The 24,548-nt window shown below is 47.4% G+C and overlaps 1 protein-coding gene across 1 annotated transcript in view; it reads right to left on the bottom strand.

Annotated features, from left to right (window-relative positions):
• Nucleotides 1-14,288, bottom strand: part of LOC144172546 (uncharacterized) — a 125,718-nt gene extending 111,430 nt beyond the window's left edge. The window contains exon 1 of the mRNA XM_077701224.1: nt 13,984-14,288. Coding sequence (XP_077557350.1) covers nt 13,984-14,076 — 93 coding nt within the window. The 5' untranslated portion in view covers nt 14,077-14,288. The remainder of the gene's footprint in view (nt 1-13,983) is intronic.
• Nucleotides 14,289-24,548: the final 10,260 nt, after the last annotated feature.

Raw genomic sequence — 24,548 nt, 5'->3', positions numbered from 1 at the left:
AGATACGTTCCCTCAACCTTGCTCATAACCATGACATCGGCAAGGAACTGTTCAAGTACGTGCCACAGCAAAGACGACTATTACTTGCTCTCAAAATGAAGGCCAACTCTTTGTTGGAAGTCGAGGCTTTCCCGAGGCAAACAAAGAGTGAAGAAAGCGTCATGCAAGAAGACCTGGCACCACCAACAACAAACGACGGAAGCGTTACACAGCAAAATGACCCGGTGCGACCAGCCCCTTGCATAACCTCCTCACGTACCTGTGCAGATGTGCATATAAGTGACGCTCTTCACTCGGGCAACATAAAAACAGGCACAGTGATGGCTTTGACTGTCCAAGGGCTAGCACAGACCATGCTGAGAAAGAAGACAGTTTTGTTACTGTAGACAAAGAGAGCACGAAAGTATCTTCAGGCAGCCTTAAAGAAGTCAAGGTACCAGTGGCAATGAAGTGTGGGCGCCCAAAAGGTCAGGTGGTCACAGTGATTGGCCTACCTAGAAAGCGAAAGCGAACCGGCAGTGCACAACCTTTCGCTGCACTGACTGTCAGAGAAAAGAAATTAATGCTCCTCACATGGTTTACAGGACCGCAGAAGGCAGCAGAAGCAATGGTGGGTAACGTGTTAGACGAGGACTGTGTTGAGCAAAGGCCTGAATGTATTCCTTCAGGCATTCGTGATGAGAACATTGACATTAACCTTGTTCGGCATATCTTCACAGATGATGCATGGGAAGCTGTGCAAATGGCAATTTTAGTCAAAAAACAGCAAGACTGGAAGTGCAATGAGTGTGACTCTGATTTGGACAGCCATGACTCGATTTTCTGCGACTGGTGCCTGTGCTGGAGCCACGTGCCATGTGTTGGTCTTAAGCAAATTCCAAAAGCCAAACTTTGGAAGTGTCAACGTTGCCTTCCCACTGAAACTTCTGAGTCCTTGTCCTTATGTCACTGTGTGCATGCCTTTTTCTTTGTTCGTTGTGTGTGTAAAATATGCAAAGTGCATTGGCATATCTTATACACATGTTTGCGGCAGTTTGATGAGCTTGTCTACTTGTTTTCTGTATAAAATCTGCAAGAGTGCCTTGACATGCCCTGTACAAATATTTACTAGTTTGATGAGCCTACATGCTTAGTTGAAACGAAAATAAAGATGTGTGGCCAGACTGCAGTCATTTTGTCATGCCTGTTTTAAAACTGCCTTTTAAACGCAGGTGTCTACACCATGCGTGTTTAGGCAACCGTTTGTGTACAGGTAAAAGCGCTCTTGAAACCTTGCAAGGCGCGCAATTAATGAGCCAAACGTGGACGAAATAAGTGCCTAGCAAATGCTCAAAAGCTTAAAAAAAACAAACTGGCATGATGCTTCCCAAACCTTTACGTTAGGGGGTGCCAGCTGAACGCAGGTATCTTCGTTCCCCCACCTAATTCCCAGTGACGAAGCTTGATTGCGCTTCTGAGTGCAATGTGCGGATCGTGATCGACTGGATCCGGATGGAGACCCAAACGTGACTCTGTACTGACGTCCGACAGGATGGACGTTCACTCCGCCAGTCGACCGAACTTCGCAAAATTAACACATTCTTTGGCTCTCAGGAGAAGTCGGTGTTATCAAAGCAGCTGCCGGCAAAAGCGCGAAGTGCAATTTGGCCACCGCGATGAACTCGAAACGCTGTTCTCCCGGCTGTCGCTTGGCGTCAGTCAACCGATATTCGCTAATTTAACACATACTCCTATTCCACCACTCAATCTAAATTAACAGCTTTGCACGCTTCTGCCGGCAGACTGCCGAAATGTTATTTTTTGCTGGGGCAGAATGCGATAAGTTTATTTGGCCGGCACTTCTGACATCACTTCATCAGCCAATGAGATTCGACTGCCGGGAGAATTTCAAAAACGTATTTCTCCCGGCTGCCGGCAGACTAGCCACTCCCCAAACAAAACCCCCAATTAAAATCTGCGTTGTCTGCGACAACCTAACGACGTATCCAGGAGGTGAACTGGCCAGTGACGATGGCCGATTCACCAATTTTCATTTGGCTGCGACGACAACATACCCATCCAAATTCACGCTTACTCGCTCAAAGAGATGGGCCACTAACAACTGCCGTGAGAAGCTCACGGCCAATTCACAGCTTCCAAATTGCCTGCAACGTCAACACAAACTCGGGGACTGGCCTGTGACACGATGGCAGAAGCCGTCAGAGGCCCGTAGCTGATATGCAAATTATACCGGCATTGAAGACAACATGCCAACCTACTTCACAACACAACACGAAGCAACGCCCATGCATTCAAACGCCACAAAAATGAGCTAAGGTGCCCCATTAACTTCCCACTCTTGCACCACTACTGATACTGACCAAGATGGAGCAAATAAAAAACTTTTCAAGAAGTGGTTGCTTCTTCTAGAATGGCAGTCGGTATGAGCAGATCTGCGAGAACTCTACTCACACCCCAAAACTCCCTACAAAACAGATAAGTGTACAAGTTATTGTCTCGTAAAGAGGTTGCGTATCGAGGTCGCGCATGAGGCCGTCCTATGTAATCCTATGTAATTAGTCATGTTTCTCGTGTTTTTTCTGTCACGCACAAGTACGGCTTTTTCCTGTAAAAGTAGTCGGTAGTGAGTCGGTGGCTTTTTTTTGTTTTGTTTTCTTAGTCGATTGCCTTCGTGTGCGCTGCCGAATCCATGAGTGCATCGCCCAGTGTGCGATATTGTGTAAAATGCACTTGGAGGTGCTTAGATGACTTGTCGATGCGTGTTGTAGGTCGGGAGGGGCAAGACACTGTGCTGGGAGATCTGTCACGCTTGTGACCTGTGGCGCAACTCTGATGGGAATTTCCTTCTGTGCACTGCAGGCGGACGCGGCCTGGGGCCATCTGCTGCCGGTAAGTGCAGAGAACACCTTTTTCCACATTGTTGGCAATGGTCGCCGTCCAGGGTTGACTCAGCCGGTCGAATGGGTGTGGCTGTGTGGTGTGCACGCTTGTCATCCGGCCATTTCTACCCAGCCGTTGTAATTTTCCGAAATGAGTGAAAACGAAGCGTCATTTCGTTTCATTACAAACTCCAAAGCCAGCACCAGAACAGGTGAGAAGAGAGATGACGACAGAGACATTTCCTCCTCACGGCGCGGTCATTTCTCTTTCCAGTGCCCCCATGGTGAAGCGTGCATCTTCACCCACGACAGCACGCTGCCCAAAATGGACGCCGTCTGCCGTTTCCACCTGCAGGGCCGGTGCCGTTACGGGCACTGCTGCAAGTAAGCTAAATTTAGACTAATTTTTACAGCGTCGCAGTCTTGGGATATGTTATGACCAAAGCTGAGTGCATAAACCCGGTGTGTGTGTAGATAAAAGTCTCGTCGACAAAGTTTATCTTGCGCAAGAACCATCTTTTGGCTACTGACCTGTAGCTCTCTATTTGATGCAGGTATTCCGAAAACAGACAGGTATGCCGCTATCGTTAGGCCGAGCTTCGGTTTTCTTCTCGTAAATATTTAATTTTTCTCCTCAAAATTATTCATTTGATAGTGAACTTTGTAAACGTGCAGAATTGCCAGCTGCTGTAGATGCGCAGCCGTCTACCGAGAAAGTGCATTTAGAGACAGCGGCCGTAACACTTGTCGAAACTATCCTGAAGCAGGTTATATGACAATTAGCCGCCAAGGCGACTCTAACGTCACGCCAAGTTTCATGTATACACTTCCTCTGTTTCACAGTGAAGCTGTGAATATTGTGCAACTCCTGTTTCCAGGGTTCGTACAGGATTCAAATACAAGAATTCAAGGATATTCACGTACTTTCAAGGCCCCGTCAAGGTATTTTTTCAGGGGTGCAGGGGAGAACATGTACCAAACTGTTCTACTACTGTTCTGCTCACACACAAAACCTTTGCTTCTTTACATTACAAAAAAATGACCTCGGGAAAAATCTTTGTGGAACAACTCCCCCCTCTGGTGCATGCACCAGAAACGAGCTTGGTGATCGCAACACTCAGACCTGCGTTCCCATCAGCTTCGCTCCTGCGAATAAACAAACTCAACCAGTTACCGGCGTGTCGGCCGCTACAACCATTGTGCTCCATGTTGGCACGAATGATATCGCCAAGGTGCCAGCCAGAGTCACCTTTCAAGCTTCCATCAGGCATGACCATCCTCAAATTCGTACCATCTATGCGACTCTCATCCTCCCTCGCGGCCCTGATCGACGCCGACAACGCAGCAACTGGAGGGATGTGCACCGCTTCAACTCAGAAGCCTGCAGGTTCAATGACCTGCTTCGCCGCCATTGTCTCCACACCAGGAGCCTCTTCTACCTTGACCACGGCCTGGAGTGGCTGCCCTCGGCCCGGGTATTTGCTGTGGATGGCATCCACCCCAACTTTGACGGCGTCGCCATCATGGCCAGCCACCTTCACCGGACCTTGCTCAGGAACTTTGCACGGAGGCAGTCGACATGGCTACAACATGCTGCCAGTGCTCCATCCCAAAATGTGCAAGGTCAGGCCCCACTTCCACCTCCGCCAACAGCCACTGCTCTAGCCTCAGAGGCCCCCTCAACCAAGCCCCGATTTTCCGATGTCGTCCGGGGATCACGCCGAGATTGACTTCCTGAGGAGCCCCCAGGTGAACCCGGTGCCCGTCCATTGTCCAGAGAATTTTTAAAGCTAAGAAAAGTTGTAAAAAAGAGAATTTGATATGAACATCACGTTAGCAGTTTCACTGAATACAGGAAATCAGGCACTGCCCCAAAAGGCTTAATAATTAACCTCAAACCAGCTACCTCTGACCTCTCGCCTACTCACAAGGCAAACTGGCGCAGCGTACTACAAAAGGCATTGATGGATCTTTTGAGAACTGCAATACAACATGATCAGTGTTGCCTCAATGCTCTCAAAAAGGAAGAAACCTCTCTATTTAAAAAAATTCATTTGAGTACGGAAGAAAAAACTGCACTAGAAAAACTGCACAAACGGAACAAAACAAGCCATTTTTCTGCTCTTAAGGCAAAAAAGATGCTCCGCAGCGGTGTTGATTTATCCCTGTCCTAACCTAGCACATTATCTTCCAATAATGATGTACTCGAGCCCGACACTCTTGATAATGTAGTAAACTTGTCACAGAGGATGAATTGAGCGCACTAAGGGTCTATCCTTTTGTCCCTCCAGTGGAAAAATAATTGAGCTGCAACTCTACAGGGATCTTGAAAATTTCTCACACCCACTCCGATTAGAAGAGTACTATCATGATTACTCCAAAGATAACACAGGACCGAGTCTTCCATCGAATAGCCATTGGACGCCACCACCACAACATGACATTTATGGATACGTGCATCAAAAGACGTCATAGCGGAATATAGGAAGCGAAACTCCTACCGACCGAATCTAACTAGAAAGGAACAGAGGGCACTGAAAATCCTTAGCCCCCCCCTCTGACAATCATAAAGACTGCTAATAAAGGAGGGGCCATTGTTGTTATGAACCAAATGGATTATACACTGAAGTGCAGAGGCAATTAGGTGACACGTCTTTCTACCAGCCCCTTGCGGCTGATTCGACATTAGAACACAAAGAAAAAGTCCGCAGTACCATAATTGAACTTAGGGATGAAAAACCGGTAGACAAAAAAACTGCGCAAACTCTTATTTCATTGCACTGCACTCCAGGCCGTTTTTACCTCCTTCCCAAAATTCATAAATTGAACAATCCGGGCAGGCCAAGGAGGTTGTTTATACAACCTCCTTGGGGCAGGCCCATAGTCTCTGGCATAGGAACCGTGACTGAGAACATTTCTAGCTATGTCGACATCGACAACATTATAAGGGAAATCCCGCCCACATTCAATTTGTACATAAAGGATACTACTCATTTTCCAAGTGAAATAAAAGACCTCACGATACCGGACAACTCCTTACCTGTAACATTACACGTAGCCTCTTTGTATACAAACATACCTCACGCCGGTGGAATCGAATCCGTCATAAGAGCGTACGAAAATTCAGAAGGGTACAAACCTGTTGACAGCAACACTTTGGTCGAACCATCAAGTTTATTACTTGAATTAAACAATTTTGAATTCAATAACCAGCACTACGTCCAAGTAAGTGGCACATCTATGGGGACAAAAATAGGCCCAAATTATGCAAACATATTCATGGGAACCCTTGAAACGCAGTTCCTGGAGAACTTCCCTTTAAAACCACTGTTTTACAAGCGGTACATCGATGACATTTGCTTCGTTTGGTCTCATGGTGAGGAAACTCTGAATAAATTCATATCCGACTTCGACAATGCTCACACTGATATCTCATTCTCACATGAGTATTCAACTTCTACAATAAATTTCCTTGACGTGCAGATAACTAACGGACACAGACTGTATACTTCGGTGTACAGAAAACCCACCAACCGACAACAATACTTGAAATTTCACAGCAGCCATGTGAGACACTGCAAAACGGCCATTCCATACAGTCAAGCCCTACGCTTCCGCAGAATCTTCGCTTCTTATTGTTATCAGCTCCACATTGACTTCGCACGACAAAAATACCCACTACCACACATTGAAGATCCAATCAGGAAGGCATCAGAACAGGAGCTTCTAGCCTTATTAGTGGCAATAAAACCTCCACTTCGAGGTCACAAACCAATATGATTTTGACATTATCGGCATCTAGCCCAAACGTCAATGAAATTTTAAGGAGACACCCCAACATCTTGGTACAGAGTGAAAGAACGAAGCACGTCATCCCAGACCCACCACGCGTGGTGTATCGCCGGGCAAGAAACATCAGAGACATTGTAACATCATCTCGATCAAAAGAAACGAGTTTCACAGGTTCCACACCATGTGGAAAACCCCGGTGCACATTGTGTCTGATGATGACACCAACAACAAGCGCTCAGAGCAGGGAATCGGACTTTTCCATGCAGATCAGGGGCAACTGTAATTGTGACACTGCAAATATAGTTTACCTCCTCGAATGTGGTGCTTGTGGTGCGCCATATATTGGACAGACTGAAAATTCTTTTAGAACTCGCATCAATAGTCACAGATTCGATGCAAAAACAATACCTTATCTCCCCCTTTCAAAACAAACTGTTTGAAACACTCGTTTGACCAACTTACGGTCTCAGTGCTGTCAACGCTGAGACGCTGTCAACGAGAACATGCTTTGACGCAACCCAATCAACCCTCAAAACACGGGGCGGTCGCTTGGCTTTATAAATCTGGCTGCCCCTTGTTGAAAATGCCACAACTGCATTAACCCACACATTGCCTCACATCTTTACAGCAGCTTGACGTAACGTTTGCCCGAAGCACTTGAGATTCACCTCTGGAGTGTAAATGCTTAAGTAGTCCACATAGCCCAAGCAGGCTTTGTTCGCCAGAGTAGCAAGCTCCGCTAACTCCTCGACGTAGAGAGAACCCACCCACATCGCTTCATGTCCGCACTCTGCATCTTGGCGTCCATAAGTTCTTTGCACCACTTCCCCCTTCCACTGCTAGTTTAGTAAATAAGTTTTGGAAGTGTCTAGTCTATGGGCAACCGGGAGAAATACCCAGCCGGAATTTTTGCCGGCACTTGCTTCACCTTAGCTTACAAAACCACGTGGCATTTCCCTTAAAAAAAAAAGCGTTTTCGTTATTCCAACATCACCTGACTTGCACAGTGTTCACCGTGTTCTGTTAGCCCACTTTTGTTTTCAAAGACATTTTTGCAAAGTGGTATGTGCGCTGCAGTAAGATGCACCTTTGGAACTGACGTATTTTGTTTGTTGCTCAGGCTTTCACGGAGTTCTGCTTGCAGTATGTCGGCCAGGCAGTGTTTAATGTCAGTCCCTTGTGCTCCATCCGTGCTGTTGCCGGAACAAAACAACGATGCATCTGTGCTCACTGTTGGTGAACGGCGTGAGCCGCTTGCTGCACTCGAACGGAGGATCACGAGATACACCACTGCACACTCGATTCAACTTTGGAAAAGGGACGCAAGGACTATCCAGGCGGCAAAAAAACGCAAGGGGAAAATTGCATTCAAGATGCCCGCAGCACTGAAGTACTACCAAGTTCAAATTTCGCTGCATCCACGGCGGCATCAAATTCACCAGCAGCCACAAGGGTGCACGCAAATCATCGTAAGTCCCTCTTAGCCTATTTCCTATCGTGCACTTCGACGAGTCATCGATTTGGCCAGCACCAGTCTCGGTATAGTTCGAGTTCCTCGTGCATGCAGCAACTGAGCGTTAAGGAGTTCTTTGCACACACTGCACGACCTCTTTAACAAAGGCACCGAGTATCATGAATTCGCAGCTGCAGCGCTGACAGGCGGACAGGCGCAGCACCAGGGCTGCACTCTATATGGAGGTGCAGAGTGTTGCAGGCCCTAACTGGTCCAGCCATGGCACAAAAATCGAGGAGAGCAAAGCATGTGTCGGTACCACCTTCAGTTGTGTGCTACAACAGTAGCTGCGATATTCCACTGCCAGGCCCCCCCTACGTTATGCCCTCAGTGCTTGTCCCGCAGCTCTTCGCAGCATACATTCCAGGGCCGCACTTTTGCAGCTGGCCATTTGCACGCTCTAACCATGTGAGGCCTTTCTGGTTTCTGTGAGCCACTGTTGTGATTGCGCTGGATTTACAGCTCTCTTGTTGCCCCTCCTTTATTTACAGGACATTCAAGAAGGACTGTTACATCAGCATTTATGCCGAGCTGTCTCCAGATGCAAAATTCCAATGGACCTTTTTCCAGTAGCGTAGCCCTCTTGCGGCGGCCACCCGAACCAAACTTGGGGGATTATAGAAGAACACGCCCCCTTTTTTTTCACCTGCCCTGCGCAGTTTAGGAAGCCGTCCCAGGCGCCACGCATGGTTTTGGTGGCTGAGAAATTTTTCGATGGCAGCCGTAGCGCCTATCTGTCGGCCGCTTTCAGGGCTCAGAAGATGGAGCAGCACTTAGCTGGCTCGGCGTTCGCAGCTGGCTAATCCAATATGGCATCGTTTTGTTTACATTTTGCCGCATCCGACTAAAACCTGACCACAACCGCAGCCAAATCGGCCTAAACGCACCCAACTATGCTGGCAACGCTGTCTTTTTGGCCTCAAAATCTCTCTTACTTTGGTGTGAAAAATCGAGGGGCTTTGGCCATGCTGACAACGTTGTTTTGTGCATTTTTTGTTCGTCTGTCCATGCTTTTGCGGCACCGTTTCAACTGAGCGGACGGACGGCCTGTACCATCGCCTGTACGCTGTTGTGGTTTGAAATGGCAGCTGTTTATTCCAGCTGACGTTCCTAGGGTGCTACCGAGCCTCACGTCAGTCCGCGCCTCAACTTCAAACATTCAGCTTCGATGACGCAAAGGCGGAGACTTAGCGAGCTCGATTTTGTGGCTGTCTACGTCGGTGGTAGCGACAAGCTCGTCAGGAGGTAAGTGTTTAGTCATCTGATATTGCGCTTTTTATACCCCGAAGAAAACACACAAGGTGCTGCTGGCTTAAGGGCTCGTGGTAGAAGTGTAGGCTCATTTTAAAGTGGGTAAACTACATGCCATTTTTTTAGCGAACGCGCACCCGAAAGCAGTGTCGCGATTTTTTTTTTCTTACGGGCTCATATCCGTAACTGAGCTGGAATCTGCTAGCTATGGTGTCACTATGCTTACTACTGGTGACAGTTATTACACCGAGGTGTACGTTCACAGCCTCAGTAAGCAGAACAGGGGTTCTGGGTTGCATGCACAAATGCAAAGCGGGCACAGTTTCAGAGGTATTTATTTCGGTATCGTATGTCATCGAGACGTCGCTCACTGCTTCCATTACAGGGGCTGGTCGAAAATTTCCACTACAGCCGGTGCACGTGTACGAGTGGCCGACGGGTGACCTGCGCTGTTTCTAAAGAGAAACAGACCTACCTCAAGAGACTGCTTGTCGATGCCTTGGGCTAAGGGCGTCACTGTTCTCGTTGCGGGTGTAAGTATTTCGCAAAATCTGCGCTTCGCAGCCTGTCTTTCGTAGAGACAGTGCAGTGAAAGTACATTCCTGTTGAGAAGCTGGATTATATAAGCGTGCGTGCGTCCATGCGTGTGTGTGTGTGTGTGTAAAAATACAATTTGCACCTGTCACCACAATTTCTGTTGTAATTTTTTAGGTAACATAATTGAGAATTCCTAGCGCTCGCATGCAGGAGTTAGAAGATGGAATGGATTCCACAGGAGACATGCCGCGACTTATTCTGTTCAGGGGAAAGTGAAATGGAGACACTCGATGCTAACAATGAACAAATACTGCGTACCATGTGGTGCACCCACCTAATGCACTCACATTTGGTGCCCAAACATTGGTGTTGAGTGCATTCAAAGCTGGTTTCTTCTTTTTTTATTGCTAAGACTGCACTACAGAGGTTGCTGTACATGGTCGTTTTAGAAGTCAGTTATTGCAATTTACTAATGAAATTGCATTTCGGCAAAAATTTCCGCAAGCAATGCAAGTGGGGTTTTAAGATTAAAGGAGCCTCAAGTAATCGAAGAATAGGTAGCCATCGCTACTTTTTTGCTGACACGGGGCACTCCTTGACTGGTCCCACATCGCCAGACGAGAACGCTATCTGTCGGAAATATGTCAATTCTTTTTTCGCATTTTCTGTCGTCAAATGTTATTGCGAGTTTTGTACCTTTCATTTGAGGTGGTTTGTGTGCTCTGAACATTGTGGTACTTTTTGTGTTATTTCCCTGCAATGTACATATGCGTTTTTTTTTTTTTTCTCTCTGATTTTGCCTTGTGTGTACTGACGCTTTTAGTTCTTTACAAGCATTTTTTGCCGAGTGTTGGCTCCTTGCATCTTCTGTAATTTTCATGTAACCCCCCTTACACAATGCCCCCGGGCCTGTAAGGTATTTTAAATAAATAAATAAAACAGATTTTCACCCAAAGGCCAAATTGGGCATAAAACAGCACATCATCCTATCCTAACGCCGAATGCAAGCACAAAACAGTGCGGCACTTTTCTGCTGTATGTGTGGCAATTATTTGGAAGCAGTCTGTACCTGCCTTGCTACCATACATATAAGCGAAGCAGGCATCATAAGTGGGTAGCACAGGTCACAGCTGTAACTAGAGCTTCTATGTACAGTTAAAAAGCATTGTGCGTTTCGTTGTTCACCCTTCACACAAACTTAAGACTGCATGCTCATTAAATTCTTCTGAACGGAACATACATATACCGACACACGTCAAAATATGCGACTACAGATCCCACAGGCTAGAATGCACTACTAACATACTGAAGCGGAGCTTGCACGCTCTAGTAGAATGTAAAACCATGTTGAAGCACACTAGGTTATCCAGAAGTTCTGAGTTATTAGTCACTATTGCTAGGCATATTCCATCACAACTATGAGATAAAAGTGACGGCCGGAAGCACGCCGGGCAATACACGAAGCAGCACAGGCACCAATGTCGAAAGCTTGCAGGAAGCGTAACGCTCGCCTTCCACTCTCAGATTCCTTGGCACAAACGGGTGGTGGTGCTGCACCAAATGCACCACGGTGAGCCAACTTCACACAAGGATGGCACAGAAAACACTCAGCAGCAGTTTGAAGAAAGACACCAGCAAGAAGGGCACATTGCAGGAGCTTCCAAATAAAGCTGGGCTACTGATTCACTGTCGCTCGGCAGACGCGTCCTGTAGGTGATGGGCAGCATAGCTGAGCGAAGAGACTAAAACCTGACCACAACACGGTCGTTGCTCAGTGCGCGTTGCAAGTGTTGCCAGCGTTGCCATAAGGGGCAGCGTTCAGGTCGGTTGCGGTCAGGACAAGGCAGTGTTGCCAGCACGCGTTTGTACAGTATGCTGGCAACAACGTCCGTGTTGTAGTCAGGTTTTAGTCACTTCGCATTTTGCCATGGAGGAAGAAAAATGTTAGGAGGGAGCATGACGTCTGGCGGCCCAGCTTCGGCAAGTCAACCTCCTCTGAAGCCGCTTTCTCCTCTCCTCGGGCTCCTCCCGCGCAATGCATTATGGAAAATCCACCACGCTCAGGCCCGCGGTAGCATTTAGTGGCTCCGGCTGGCTGCCGGTGGAGATGGAGGCGAGCGCCGTCGCCGAAGGCGCCGTACAAGATTGTTCGCCAGCGTTGCGCTCCAAGCTTCGTATCGTGTAAGTACTGCCGCTGTCGCTGTTCAAAGCAAGGCGAGACTTCGATCGCATTCTTACGAAGCACCCACACGAGCTGCAAGCCGAATTTCACTTCTGACGTTGGATCGCTCGAACGCGCCGCCGTAAACATTCACAAGCATGGAGCGGCCTACAGCTGCGCGGTGTTTGCCAGGTGTGCTGTGACGTTGGCGTTTGGCATTCTGCTGAGTTATCGCGCGTAACGAGTGTCGTGTCGGCGGGGAGGTGGTGAGACTAGCTCTGGTTTCGCTCGCGCACGCTTTTGCATACGTTCGCCTTTTCGGTGCTCCGGCGTGGTGGTACGTTACTTCAGTTCACTGGAAAACAAAGGGTTCAGAACCGTTATGTTGGGTGTGACCACCTCGCGTCGCAAGCAGTACGCCGGCTGTTTGTCCGTTGAGGACCGCTCGATCGGTGCGATACGTATATGAAAAAAAAAAAAAAAACGAATGCTTGATTACGCCTGGGAGGGACCTTGCTGAATTATAGACTGACTGCGCCTTGGCAATAAATTGTTAAAGAAAGGGTTGAAATAGTTGATCTTATTTTCAACTTTGCCTGAGCGGCAAAGTTAAAAAGATCATCTCCACTTCTGCACGCGGCGGCGGCACACACCTCTCCGACTGCGGCGTGAACTTCGACGGGTCCGAAAGCTCAGTAAACAAAGATGTTTTCTGCCTCTCCCGTCCGACCACTTTGCCCGCGCGATCAGGCCGCTGCGCGTTTCGGGTTGCAGGCAGAGCTGCACGCAACGACTCGTCGCCGAAACTCGAATACGCGGACGGCCCGGCAACCAAACGAATAGACGCACGCACGCAGCGTCGGCGAAGGGCCACATGAGGCGCAAACCATGGAGGATGGCGCAAACATCCTCCATGGGCGCAAATAACTACCGCTTGCCTGTCACGTGAATAGAACACCTCCCATCAGTCTCTCCTTTTTATTTTTTATGACTCGGCTTCACGATTGTCACGTGACGCTCCCTCCTAAACTTTTCTTTCCTCCATGCATTTTGCCCCCCAAGAATGGCGGATCGGTCGCTGGGAGCGAGGGCAGCGCATGCGCAGAGCGCTACTAAAAAAAGGTCCATTGTCAACAAATTTCTTTGGCTTCAAACAAAAACCCCTAATTAAAATCTGCGTTGTCTCCGACAACCTAACGACGTATCCGGAAGGTGGACTGGCCGATTCACCAATTTTCGTTTGGCTGCGACGACCACATACCCACCCAGATTCACGCTTACTCGCTCAAGGAGATTGACCAATGACAACTGCCGTGAGAAGCTCACGGCCAATTCACAGCATCCAAATTGGCTGCAACGTCAACACAAACTCAGGGACTGGCCTGTGACACGATGGCAGAAGCCGTCAGAGGCCCGTAGCTGATACGCGAATTATACTGGCATTGAAGACAACATGCCAACCTACTTCACAACACAACACGAAGCAACGCCCATGCATTCAAACGCCACAAAAAAGAGCTAAGATGCCCCATTAACTTCCCGCTCTTGCACCACTACTGATACTGACCAAGATGGAGCAAATAAAAAAATTTTCAAAAAGTGGTTGCTTCTTCTAGAATGGCAGTCGGTATGAGCAGATCTGCGAGAACTCTACTCACACCCCAAAACTCCCTACAAAACACTGACCACAGCGTCGCCAACCGACTTTTTCGACAACAAAGCTTTCGACGCGATCCATCAGCCCTCAAAACTCGAGGCGTCAATTTCTTGGCTTCACAACAGCGGGCTGTGCCGCAGTCGGCAACGCCCAAACTTGGTTGGCAACTGCACTAACCCGCACAATGCCTCACCTTGTTTACGGCGGCTTGCAGTAGACTAACAGGTAGCAGCATGAGCAGCCGAGAGTAACTACATTTTGATGACACTGGAGTACAGGCCCACATTCAAGGCCTCTGTCCGCCAGCGTAGCAAGCCTCGCTAACTCCTTGACAAGAGAAACCACTTGCACGGCTTCTTGCACGCACTTTGCATCTCGGCCTCCATAAGTTCTTCGCACCACTTTCCCCTGCTACTGCTCGCTTTGTAAATAAGTTTCAACCAGCCAACGCGTCCCGAAACCTTTTTTCAACCACGCCATTTTTCCGTTGCGGTCGCGTGCAACCGTGCAACTCCTTCGAAACGGCTTTCCAGGGGGCTTGTCTTGGCACGGTTAGGAATTAACCCACTGAGTAAAAACGTTCACTGAATTTATAATAAAATAGGTACAGTGCAGTCGGGCCAGCACTAGTGCAATAATAACGTATTTTATTTAAATTAGGCAAAAACTGCAGCAAGTTAACTGTTTGTTTGTCTGGAATTCAAAACATTCTCGGTCACCCGCGAATATTTGAAAGTTCTGTCACTGCTTGTACAGTCGAAGATACTTTAATATTGGCACCAAATTTTTGGCGACTTCTTTCAAAGCCGCACTTACCTTCAAGGAAATGAAACCAACACACCAAAGACAGAAATTTGATATTTTTGTCCAATAGACGGCTGTCCCTATCCGCACGCCTCGCGCGGATTATTTTTAAAACTGTCCGCACGCCTCGCGCGGATAATTTTTAAAACTGTCCGCACGCCTCGCGCGGATAACTTTCAAAACTGTCCGCACGCCTCGCGCGGATAACTTTTAAAATTGTCCGCACGCCTCGAGCCCGAATGCAGCGCCGTGTGCCAAGTTTCTTTTTCTTTGAGTTATTATGGACGCCCCAGTTTCTTCCTCTCTCAACTTGGATGCTACCCGCGTGTTACGTTGTTGTGGCCAGTTACTTAACCCAAGTGCAGCGTTGGTCTGCTAACGCTCAGCTTCACGTTGCGTGCTGTCCTGAGCCAGCTCACGGGTGAAGCCGGCGTGCCAAGCCTTCGTCGGACGACGAGAAACGGCGACCACGACGACACCGATCCATCTCCTGAAGAATCCAGGACGAAATTTGCCATCGTTCGTTCTGCACTTACTCTCCTACAAGTCGCGTTGCCATCAGCAATAACATGCAACAATGTGCCAGAGATCACCACACGAACAAATGCCGTGCTGTGATATGGCGGCGAATACAGTGAGGTGAATATGATTGTGTGCATCGGGGCGTAGAGCTCGACGTACTGCCACATTCGGCTTGTGATTGCGGTGACGGCGTAGTACATGGTAAATGCGCGAATGAGGTGTGTACGTGGTCCAGTGCAGGGTGTGTTCTCTGTGGTATCGCCCTTCATGTCGGCGCATTCGGCGGCTAAGTGCGATGCTTGCGCGGGCAGCGACATGGATCAGCGGGAAGCTTAAAGGGGCCATGCAGAAACGCAGGTTTGGTTCATTCGAAAGGTTGCCTCGTTAGATACATACTGACACCATTATTAACGTAACACGAGGGTACGTAGAATAATGCTCACAGCACAAAATAAAAACAACTCATGGAAAAGGAGAAGAAAGAAGCGCTGTTTGCTGTCATTTAATCTGCCCGTTATTTCTATTGTGAGCATTATGGTTTACCAAATAGCTCGCCCGTGATGTCCTAGCTATGCTAGATGTGGTGAGGTGCCAAAGACCCTTCCAAAACGCTGCGTACAAAAAATCAGTCTTAAAGTGGACTTCATGCCAAAAAATTTGGTTTTAATTACAACTGCTCCACTTTAAAGCACTCGCTTTCATGGAAACTGCTGTTATATGAAGCGAGTCTGATGCATTTCAACAACATGCAGCATTGCTACATTCTTTCTGAGTAGCGGCACATTGTATGCTCTGCGGTTATGAGCGCGTCGAAACATTATAAATGTGGTATTCATGCCTAGAGAGAGAGAAAAAACTACTATCTAGGCATCCCTAGTCCAGGCTGGCTGGCTGTCTCTTAATCTTCATTAGGAGGCGGCCAGTCCGCAAATCTCCCAGAGTCCCTCACTAACCCAAAGGCAGTGGGCTGCCAGAAGTTCTTGCATCGACTTCTCGTCCATTATCTTATCCGCATTCAGCCAGTCTTTCCAGGAGGTGATGTGGTAGCTTAGGCAGGTATGGTGGATGGCACTCCCAGTAAAGGGGTCATACTCATGGGGTGTGAAGGGCAGTTGGGTGTAGGGCAAGTGGGGCAGGAGGATCCTATTTATATAGTGGACACAGGGCGGGAAAGAAGGAAAGGGGTTATGCATTTCAGACTTATAGATGCGGCTTCCCAGGGCAGGGTGGGGTGCAGGCTGGAGAACACTGCCTACTGGCACTAGCACATGCGCAATATGCGGCCTTGGATATACAAAGCTTCTCAACAAAATTGTACACAACTCAAGGTCTGCTATGATGCCAAAGAGGGCACTGGAAAGCATTTCATCACACGAGTACTGGCTGTGTCACATTTTTCTTTGTAGTTGTTCCAGCTACGCTGTTTTTTTCTCTTGTGCAGAACCAACACACTGCCACTGTTGTACACTTTGTCACATAATGTGATATGTGTTGACCCCTAGCCAAAAATTCTCCATTTGTCCAACCTGTGCCACCAATGTATACATTCACTCTTGAGAAGGGAGATTATATCATAGTCACCACAGTGTGCCTTTGAGAGTTCTTTCTAGAGAGGATGTATCCATTAATCTTTTGTATTATGTGTGCATGAAACAGCACACATATTAAAAGAGAAGTTATTCACAATGTTCGTTTCTTCCTACGAGACTGAACTGGACATATCTCTTTAGACCATAGGCAGTGCAAGTGTCTCAAGATATGTACTCTCTCATGCTGTGGTGTTTATCAATTTCTTTTTCTTGGGTTGGTGTTCTTCCCTTTTTTGCACCGTTTACTTTGTATTTACTTTGTATTTTGATTCAGTTTACATTAATGATTTCCTTTAAAATGTACTTTTTACGCACTGGACTCTGCTAGCAGTATTTCCTTGTTTCTCGTTTTTAACGTTTCTTGTTTGTCTTCTCCCTGCTGTACCCCTAATGTCCAGCATTCACCACTCATTGTAGTCTGGCATTGCAAGCCCATGTGGCGTAGCAAGCCTTGTCACTAGCAGGGCTGACCTCACCAGTTCACATTGCAGAGCCCCCTTTATCTCTCTCTTGGTGACCATGGCGTACATCAGATGTCGCCTTTCGCATTTTGAATATGCGCAAAGATTGAAATTGTTTTATGAAACAGTAAAGTTCCAACTTCTGAAAGATTACATACACACAATAAGCTATTTGTACAGTTGCTCAAATTGGAAATTTAATGTCAGTAGTCCTTTAAGGGCAAAGGGTAAGCCAAATTTCTTAAAAAAGTGACTTTTTTTGTCTTTGCTATTAGGGAAGTACACCTTCTTATGCACATTTTCCAAGGTTGTATTTCTGGCTAAAAAACAGTTTTTCTGTGAGCAAGTAGAAAGTGACCATGTCCGATTTTAGAATGTGCTCCGTGTTTATTGTCATTTTTTCCATCAAGAACCTCCCAGCTCCAGATCAAAACACTTAGTTTGGAATGAGCTGTATTAAGAAGTTGCTTGGAAGCCATTGCATAGCTGATGTTTCATCCAAGGCAATCCAAAGATACTGTGCATCATGTTTTTACCACATTTGTGCTTCAAAGCCACGCACCAAAAAATGTCTTTGTTGGGCTTCACCCTCTCAGGATTGCAACATTGGGTGCTGGTCTTTCATTCAGTGATGGTAGCATTGCAAGAGCCAGCATTCGAAATAATTCGGAATGAACCCTGTGCGCAACAGCACCAACAAGTGGCTAAAAGAGGTTGACTCTGTTCGTAAAGATACTTTGTGAACAGAGCTGCACAACAGCCGACTAAATAGGCAAGGCAGGACAGACGACTGGCTGAAAAGCGAAAACATGATTTCGACGGTGATTATGAAGCTGGTGCTTACTAAATAAATGACTTGAGTGGTGTTTGTGGCAAAAAAGTGGTTTTTCGCCTCATTTCTTATTTTTTAACTCAATTATCTCAAAACTGTTTTTCACGTAGGTACCATTATTTCCTATATCTTCCAGGAGAACCGGCCGATACTTTTTTCCTGTCATCTACATGTTGTGACATCTACTGTGCCAGAATTGAAAATATGCACCCACTGGTTTTCTTGTTACAAAATTTTTAATATGTAAAGTAAGCCAAAATTTAGATACTGGCGGAAAGAAATTCGTGAACATTGTAATTTTAGTGTGATTTTAGTAATTCTGGTACAGTTAAAACAGCCCCAAATTTGAAAGAAAATCATGTACGCATTATGTAGATGCCTTTAGTAGATGCCGATAAAAGTGTACCTCGAAATGGCCAAAAATGCATAGGTAGTATAGGGCTTACCCTGTGACCTTAAATCGCCTTTATTTTTCACAGGGGCAAGTAAGATGAGAATAGAGGCGGTATTCTCGTAACTGTCCCTTTTGAAAACGTCCCTTTCATCGTGACGTAACTTCCGGTTAAGAGGTGGACATTGGCAGCATGGAAGAAGGTTGGCAGTAGGTTTGCCGCGCTTGCGTTACGTCACTTCTGGTTGTTGGCTTTTAGTCAATCAGGGCTCGCCAAAAGGGACACTTTTGAAAGGGATGCAAAAGGGACAAAACTCGAGAATACCTCCCCAGGGCTGTTTTCGACATAGGTGGCTTAGTAGCACCCACTCTTCACTCAGCACAAAGGAAAAATTAAACACAGTTTCGTTTCAGGCTGTTATAAAAGGACCATTAACTTGTTCATAATTTTGTAATGAGAAGGAAAATAGGTGACATCGGTGCCAGAGAAAGGTGCCCAGAGGTTGTTTTCATTCATGTCAAGTACAATTAGAATGCAGTAGTTTTTAGTGTTATTATGCAAAAGGAGGGGTAGTAATGTGGAGTGATATGCGATTGTTAAGGGCATGATTGTTGCATTTTATTGAGTGCAGGAATCATCACAGTTGAAACACCTTACATTATACAATTTCAATGTCGAGGCAGTGCTGTTGCTAAACTCGCCATACTTGCGATGTCAGCTTGTGAAATGAGAGCAGCCTTAGTAAAACTTTACTGAAGGAAACGCCGAAGATAAACTAATCTCTGAAATCCGCTTTCACGCACTACTAACGTTTTTCTGCAAGAAGTTGAGCACAATAAGATTTTTTTAACAGCCTCATGTCGTTTTCAAATTTTTTTTGTGGATCATGCTCCTCACCTTCTCTTCCACAGATCTTAACTCCGGGTGGCTGCTGTTAGCCTGAACAGTAGTTTATGGCCTAGTTGTTAGATGAAGCTGTGCATACATTTAGACAGTGTTTTTTGGATGGAATCGGTGCAAACGAAACGAAGAGAGGAGAAGAAACATAAGGACGGCCGCTGGCCTAACAACTGATGTTACACATGCTGGATTTATCACGTAGCCATAGCTTTAGCCATGAAAACATTCTGGCTTTTGCATGCATTACAAACTGCCCCCTGCACTATAACTAATCTGAAGTTGATATTGGAAAGTGTTCGGTATCTTTCAGCAAGCTACTTGATCGAAAATGGTACACTGGAACCTGCCAGTGCAGAAGGAGCTAACATGGAGCCAAATGTGAAGAATATGAAGATTTTTCAAGTGACAAATATTCAGTCTCATCTATATGCATTAAGTTGACTTAATTCCTGAGCCATATACTGGGTCTTTACAGTGACATTTTACCTGTTGTCCACGGGTAGTCGCAAGATTCTCCACACCACAGGAATACATGCGAACAAGAAATGTCAGATTGCCTCTTGGGGAGTACGCAGAGAGTCCAGGACTGATAATTGAAAACCCCTGCCGTTGTCGCATAACGACTTCTGTTGAACACTATTTGGCTTCTAAGTTTTTTCTACTCCTCCTACCCATTTTTTTCTTCCTTCAGAAGTTGCCTTTTAGTGTAAAAACAGGGAGACCTAAAAGGGATTGAGAAGAAAGTGAGCAAAAGGGTAGAAATGGCGGTAAAGGAAAGGGCAGTGAACAGTAATGATAGCGGGAACGGTGGAGTATATGCAGTGCTATCAGCAGTCCCTCACACAGGCCAACAATCAATAGACTACCTTCACTGCACACACCGCCAAGAATGGCCTTGGTTCCACAGTGAAGGATCAGCATCCTCCCCAGCCATAGGTCGGCCGGTCTAGACTGCCTTTGTGTGGGAGAATCTTCCTCCTGCTGGAAACAGTACAAGGCAGGGAGCAGATGTAGCAGGACATTTAGAGGGCAGAGATTTTTGAGCTACAGAAGGCAACAGGACCTGATGACAGTTACTTGGCAAGGATTCACATAAGGCGAAGGGAAAGTGTGGTCGGCAAAGTGGTTACAAACATTCAGGCTGCGCTCTTGCAACTACTGTATAGAGATCTTGAACTGCGACCGTATATGCTGGCAGACTCGAAAGCATCATCCAGTTACCTCAAGCGCTTCACTGTGTTGACTGAACTAGCATAGACATTATCCTGTGTTGTACAGTGCTTACAGCATTGACAGCACAGCGTACGTCTTAGAGAATGAGTACAGGTGACTTCACGTCTGGATGGGTGAGGCTTGCAAAGGTGATTCACCCTCCTCTCAGTGGAATGGCTGCTTCTGTGTGCAACACAAAGTGGGCCAGAGAAATAGTAGCAATGGCTCTAAAACACCACAAGGGAAGGCGTGAGGAGGCTCGCCGTGAAAATGAATATAGCACCAAGGCCACTCGCAACTGGAGGACCATCGCTCTTTTTTGCTCTCATTTACAAAGTCCATGATAATGCTGAGCTGGGTGTGTTCCTGCACAAGGAAATAGACGGACACCAAAGCACTGCGACAGTGCGGATGGCTTATCTGTTAAAACGGTCATCTTGTGCCGTTACTGGGTGTAATTAGTCCAGGTAGGGCAGTCGCAGCTGCAGAAGGTGCACTTCTATGCAGACATGGTACAAGTTTATTTTATTCAAAAGATTTCACGTTTTATAGTGCCCCCAGTGCTTGTACGGAAGTAAGCGATGCTTTGTTCGCTGCAAAATAATCAATTTAAGTTAAAATTTTGATTCTCACATCAAACTGTGAGTTTTAATGACATCTGCAACGACAACATCAGAGTGGGTCTTCAAGCTAAACTTGGTGCGAAGCGGAGACTTGCTTACCGTTAATCAACCTAAATAGTAGCAGCATACCGTAGCGGGCCGTTTTCTGCCTTTGCTTTGTTTTTGACCATATTTGTATCTGGCTTGTTTTTGTTAAGGGAGAAAATAATCGTTCCGTGACACATGGTGCTCGCTCGACAAATATGGCCTGTAATACGCCGTTGCTTACACCAATCGGCCAATGTTGTCTGAGACAACCCCAAAGAGCCGCAGTGCAGTGCAGCTAAAACAAGCACAGTGCGTGCAGTACCAATAGCAGTACGCATCGGTACTTATACGTTTACATGTGCTTTCATAACTTCCACCGTTTATCCCACCATTCTTATTTCTATAAAAATAATGTGCCCCAAATTTGAGCGCAAATAACTTGTTCCCCAAACTTATAAGCTCTGCCTAATTTGTGCTTGTTTTTGCCGGCCTCAGCCAATCCCAGTGCTGGCGTGTATGACATCATGGGTTCTGCTGCGTGAAATGAGCTTGTGGGTCACACGGCCGTTCCCTTTTTTATAATTATATAGCTTATTTGAGTGACGTTTACGTTAATAATGGTGTCAGTATGTATCTAACGAGGCAACCTTTCGAATGAACCAAACCTGCGTTTCTGCATGGCCCCTTTAAGCTTCCCGCTGATCCATGTCGCTGCCCGCGCAAGCATCGCACTTAGCCGCCGAATGCGCCGACATGAAGGGCGATACCACAGAGAACACACCCTGCACTGGACCACGTACACACCTCATTCGCGCATTTACCATGTACTACGCCGTCACCGCAATCACAAGCCGAATGTGGCAGTACGTCGAGCTCTACGCCCCGATGCACACAATCATATTCACCTCACTGTATTCGCCGCCATATCACAGCACGGCATTTGTTCGTGTGGTGATCTCTGGCACATTGTTGCATGTTATTGCTGATGGCAACGCGACTTGTAGGAGAGTAAGTGCAGAACGAACGATGGCAAATTTCGTCCTGGATTCTTCAGGAGATGGATCGGTGTCGTCGTGGTCGCCGTTTCTCGTCGTCCGACGAAGGCTTGGCACGCCGGCTTCACCCGTGAGCTGGCTCAGGACAGCACGCAACGTGAAGCTGAGCGTTAGCAGACCAACGCTGCACTTGGGTTAAGTAACTGGCCACAACAACGTAACACGCGGGTAGCATCCAAGTTGAGAGAGGAAGAAACTGGGGCGTCCATAATAACTCAAAGAAAAAGAAACTTGGCACACGGCGCTGCATTCGGGCTCGAGGCGTGCGGACAATTTTAAAAGTTATCCGCGCGAGGCGTGCGGACAGTTTTGAAAGTTATCCGCGCGAGGCGTGCGGACAGTTTTAAAAATTATCCGCGCGAGGCGTGCGGACAGTTTTAAAAATAATCCGCGCGAGGCGTGCGGATAGGGACAGCCCCAATAGACCCTATGCAAAATGCGCCCCGCCATCTCACGTCGACTCCGGTAACTAAGTCCGCCATTTTGGTACGGTCGTTTGAAACCGAAACCAATTAGCAAAACATAGAAGGCGGGCATTGACCGCTCTTGGTGATGGACTACAATGCCGGAGCATTGCTTCGTGCCGCAGAGCACGCAATGCAGAATTACCGGTTCAAATGGAGAAAAGGTACGTGAAGTTCCACGCTTTTGAACGAACTTTGTGACGCGAACTGTGCCGGCGCGAGCAACCTTTGTGACACGCTGGGCGCGGTGCGCTTGGAGCGAATATTTGTCGTTGGTTCGCTAAGCGCGGGGTTCCGTAGTCGCTGTCCGTATGAAAAATACAGCTGCGTTGGAGTTCTCTTGTCCAGCCTTTGTATTCTAAATGAAGCCTGAGCGTGCGCCGCCTATTCACGCGACTGACAGCGGCGCTCGACCGGGAAAACAGTACCACACGTTGCCAAAATTAGGCTGTTTCTTTACTCGTCCCTGTGGCTCTGCGCCCGCTTCATTTCATTGTTAAATGGTACCGCTTAGCCCCTACACGAGCCTTTATCTTACCTAGGGCTGTAAACAAACTTTTCTTGCCGCACTACGCCGTCGAAAATTTCCTCTGTGGCGGGCGCGCACGGAATGGGAGTGTGTTGTTGGTTTCTTTACGTTGCATTTAGCCGCGTGTCGTTGCAGAAGTCGCGAACGCTGTTTTAGGATGATCTAACGGTGGAAAATTCGAGCTTTTGCACTTGGTTCCCGATTTTCCGGGCTGAAAGGTTTGTTGTTACGTCAAGTTAACTTGGTGCCCATTGTCATTCCAGCAACGATGTATTTACTGTGGAATATTTTGCGACTAAAATACACACTCACTCCTCTAGTTTGTCACACGCTGCACGCATACCTCCGACGTAATGATAGTGGCCATTGATGTAGGTAGCTGAGACAATTTTCAAGTTTTATTCAAAAAGAAAATGGCCACAGTTGCATCAGGCTGCCGCGCATCAGCTTGAGAGCTTTTGCGTTTTTTGTATCCACAGTGAAAATCCCAGTAAATTAAACTACTTCGCTGATTTATAGCGCGTGCAGTATAGCAAACTGTGGACATAAATGGAACAAAAAGAAGCATTCGCGCACCCCTGCATGTCGCGGTCTAGTAAACACGACTTTGCCCAGCCTCTGCGTGCTCTGCGTGCTCCTGAATGCTTGCTGGTAGCTCATAGGTGACCCTTCAGGTGCCATGCCAGTCCTTGTTTCTGTCACTGGCGAAAAGGGGGGGGGGGGGGGGGGGGGGGGAGGAGCGGGAGGCCAGCACAACTGGGGCAAAAAACTCATTCCCAAGGCTACCAAGTTTTCTCCCAAGCGCCTGCACGGCACTTTGTTGCTGCTCGCATTGCTCCTGTACTCGACGTGCATCGAACAGACGCATTGGCGAGGGAAGGGAGGGGCCATTTTATCGCGGGCTTCTCCAGTCAATGTTTTGGACACTCGCTGGCTTGATGCCCTGCTGTCTCGGTCGTCCCCACTGTTGTGGCAGCTCAGTGCACGCAAGCTTTGGTGGCGCCTCTTAAAACCTTCGGCTTGCAAGAGGGCGAGTAGGTGCACAGCAGCCAGGATGTGACTCCATGCTCCACCGCAACCCGCCGGGCACTCGCACGATGCCTCCCCAATCGCCGCACTGTCCGTCTCAAACGTGAGGCACACAACTTAGGGCCAGCCACTTTTCTTCTGGGAGCGAAAGCAGCTGCTGAGCACATGGATGAGGCCCAACCTGCAAGAACAGAGAGAGTATCAGTAAATAATACTCAGTGAAGAACAGGACTAGTCCGCTACAGTTTATGGTAAAGGGACAGAGCAGAAAGAAGTGGCCGCAAGGAACAGACTCAAAATGACCAGATTTTGTGTCTTC

The sequence above is a fragment of the Haemaphysalis longicornis genome, unplaced genomic scaffold, assembly GCF_048455015.1.
Source record: "Haemaphysalis longicornis isolate Haplotype H1 unplaced genomic scaffold, Haemaphysalis longicornis Haplotype H1 scaffold_23, whole genome shotgun sequence".
Taxonomy (NCBI): Eukaryota; Metazoa; Arthropoda; class Arachnida; order Ixodida; family Ixodidae; genus Haemaphysalis; species Haemaphysalis longicornis.
This window is presented reverse-complemented; position numbering and strand designations above follow the sequence as displayed.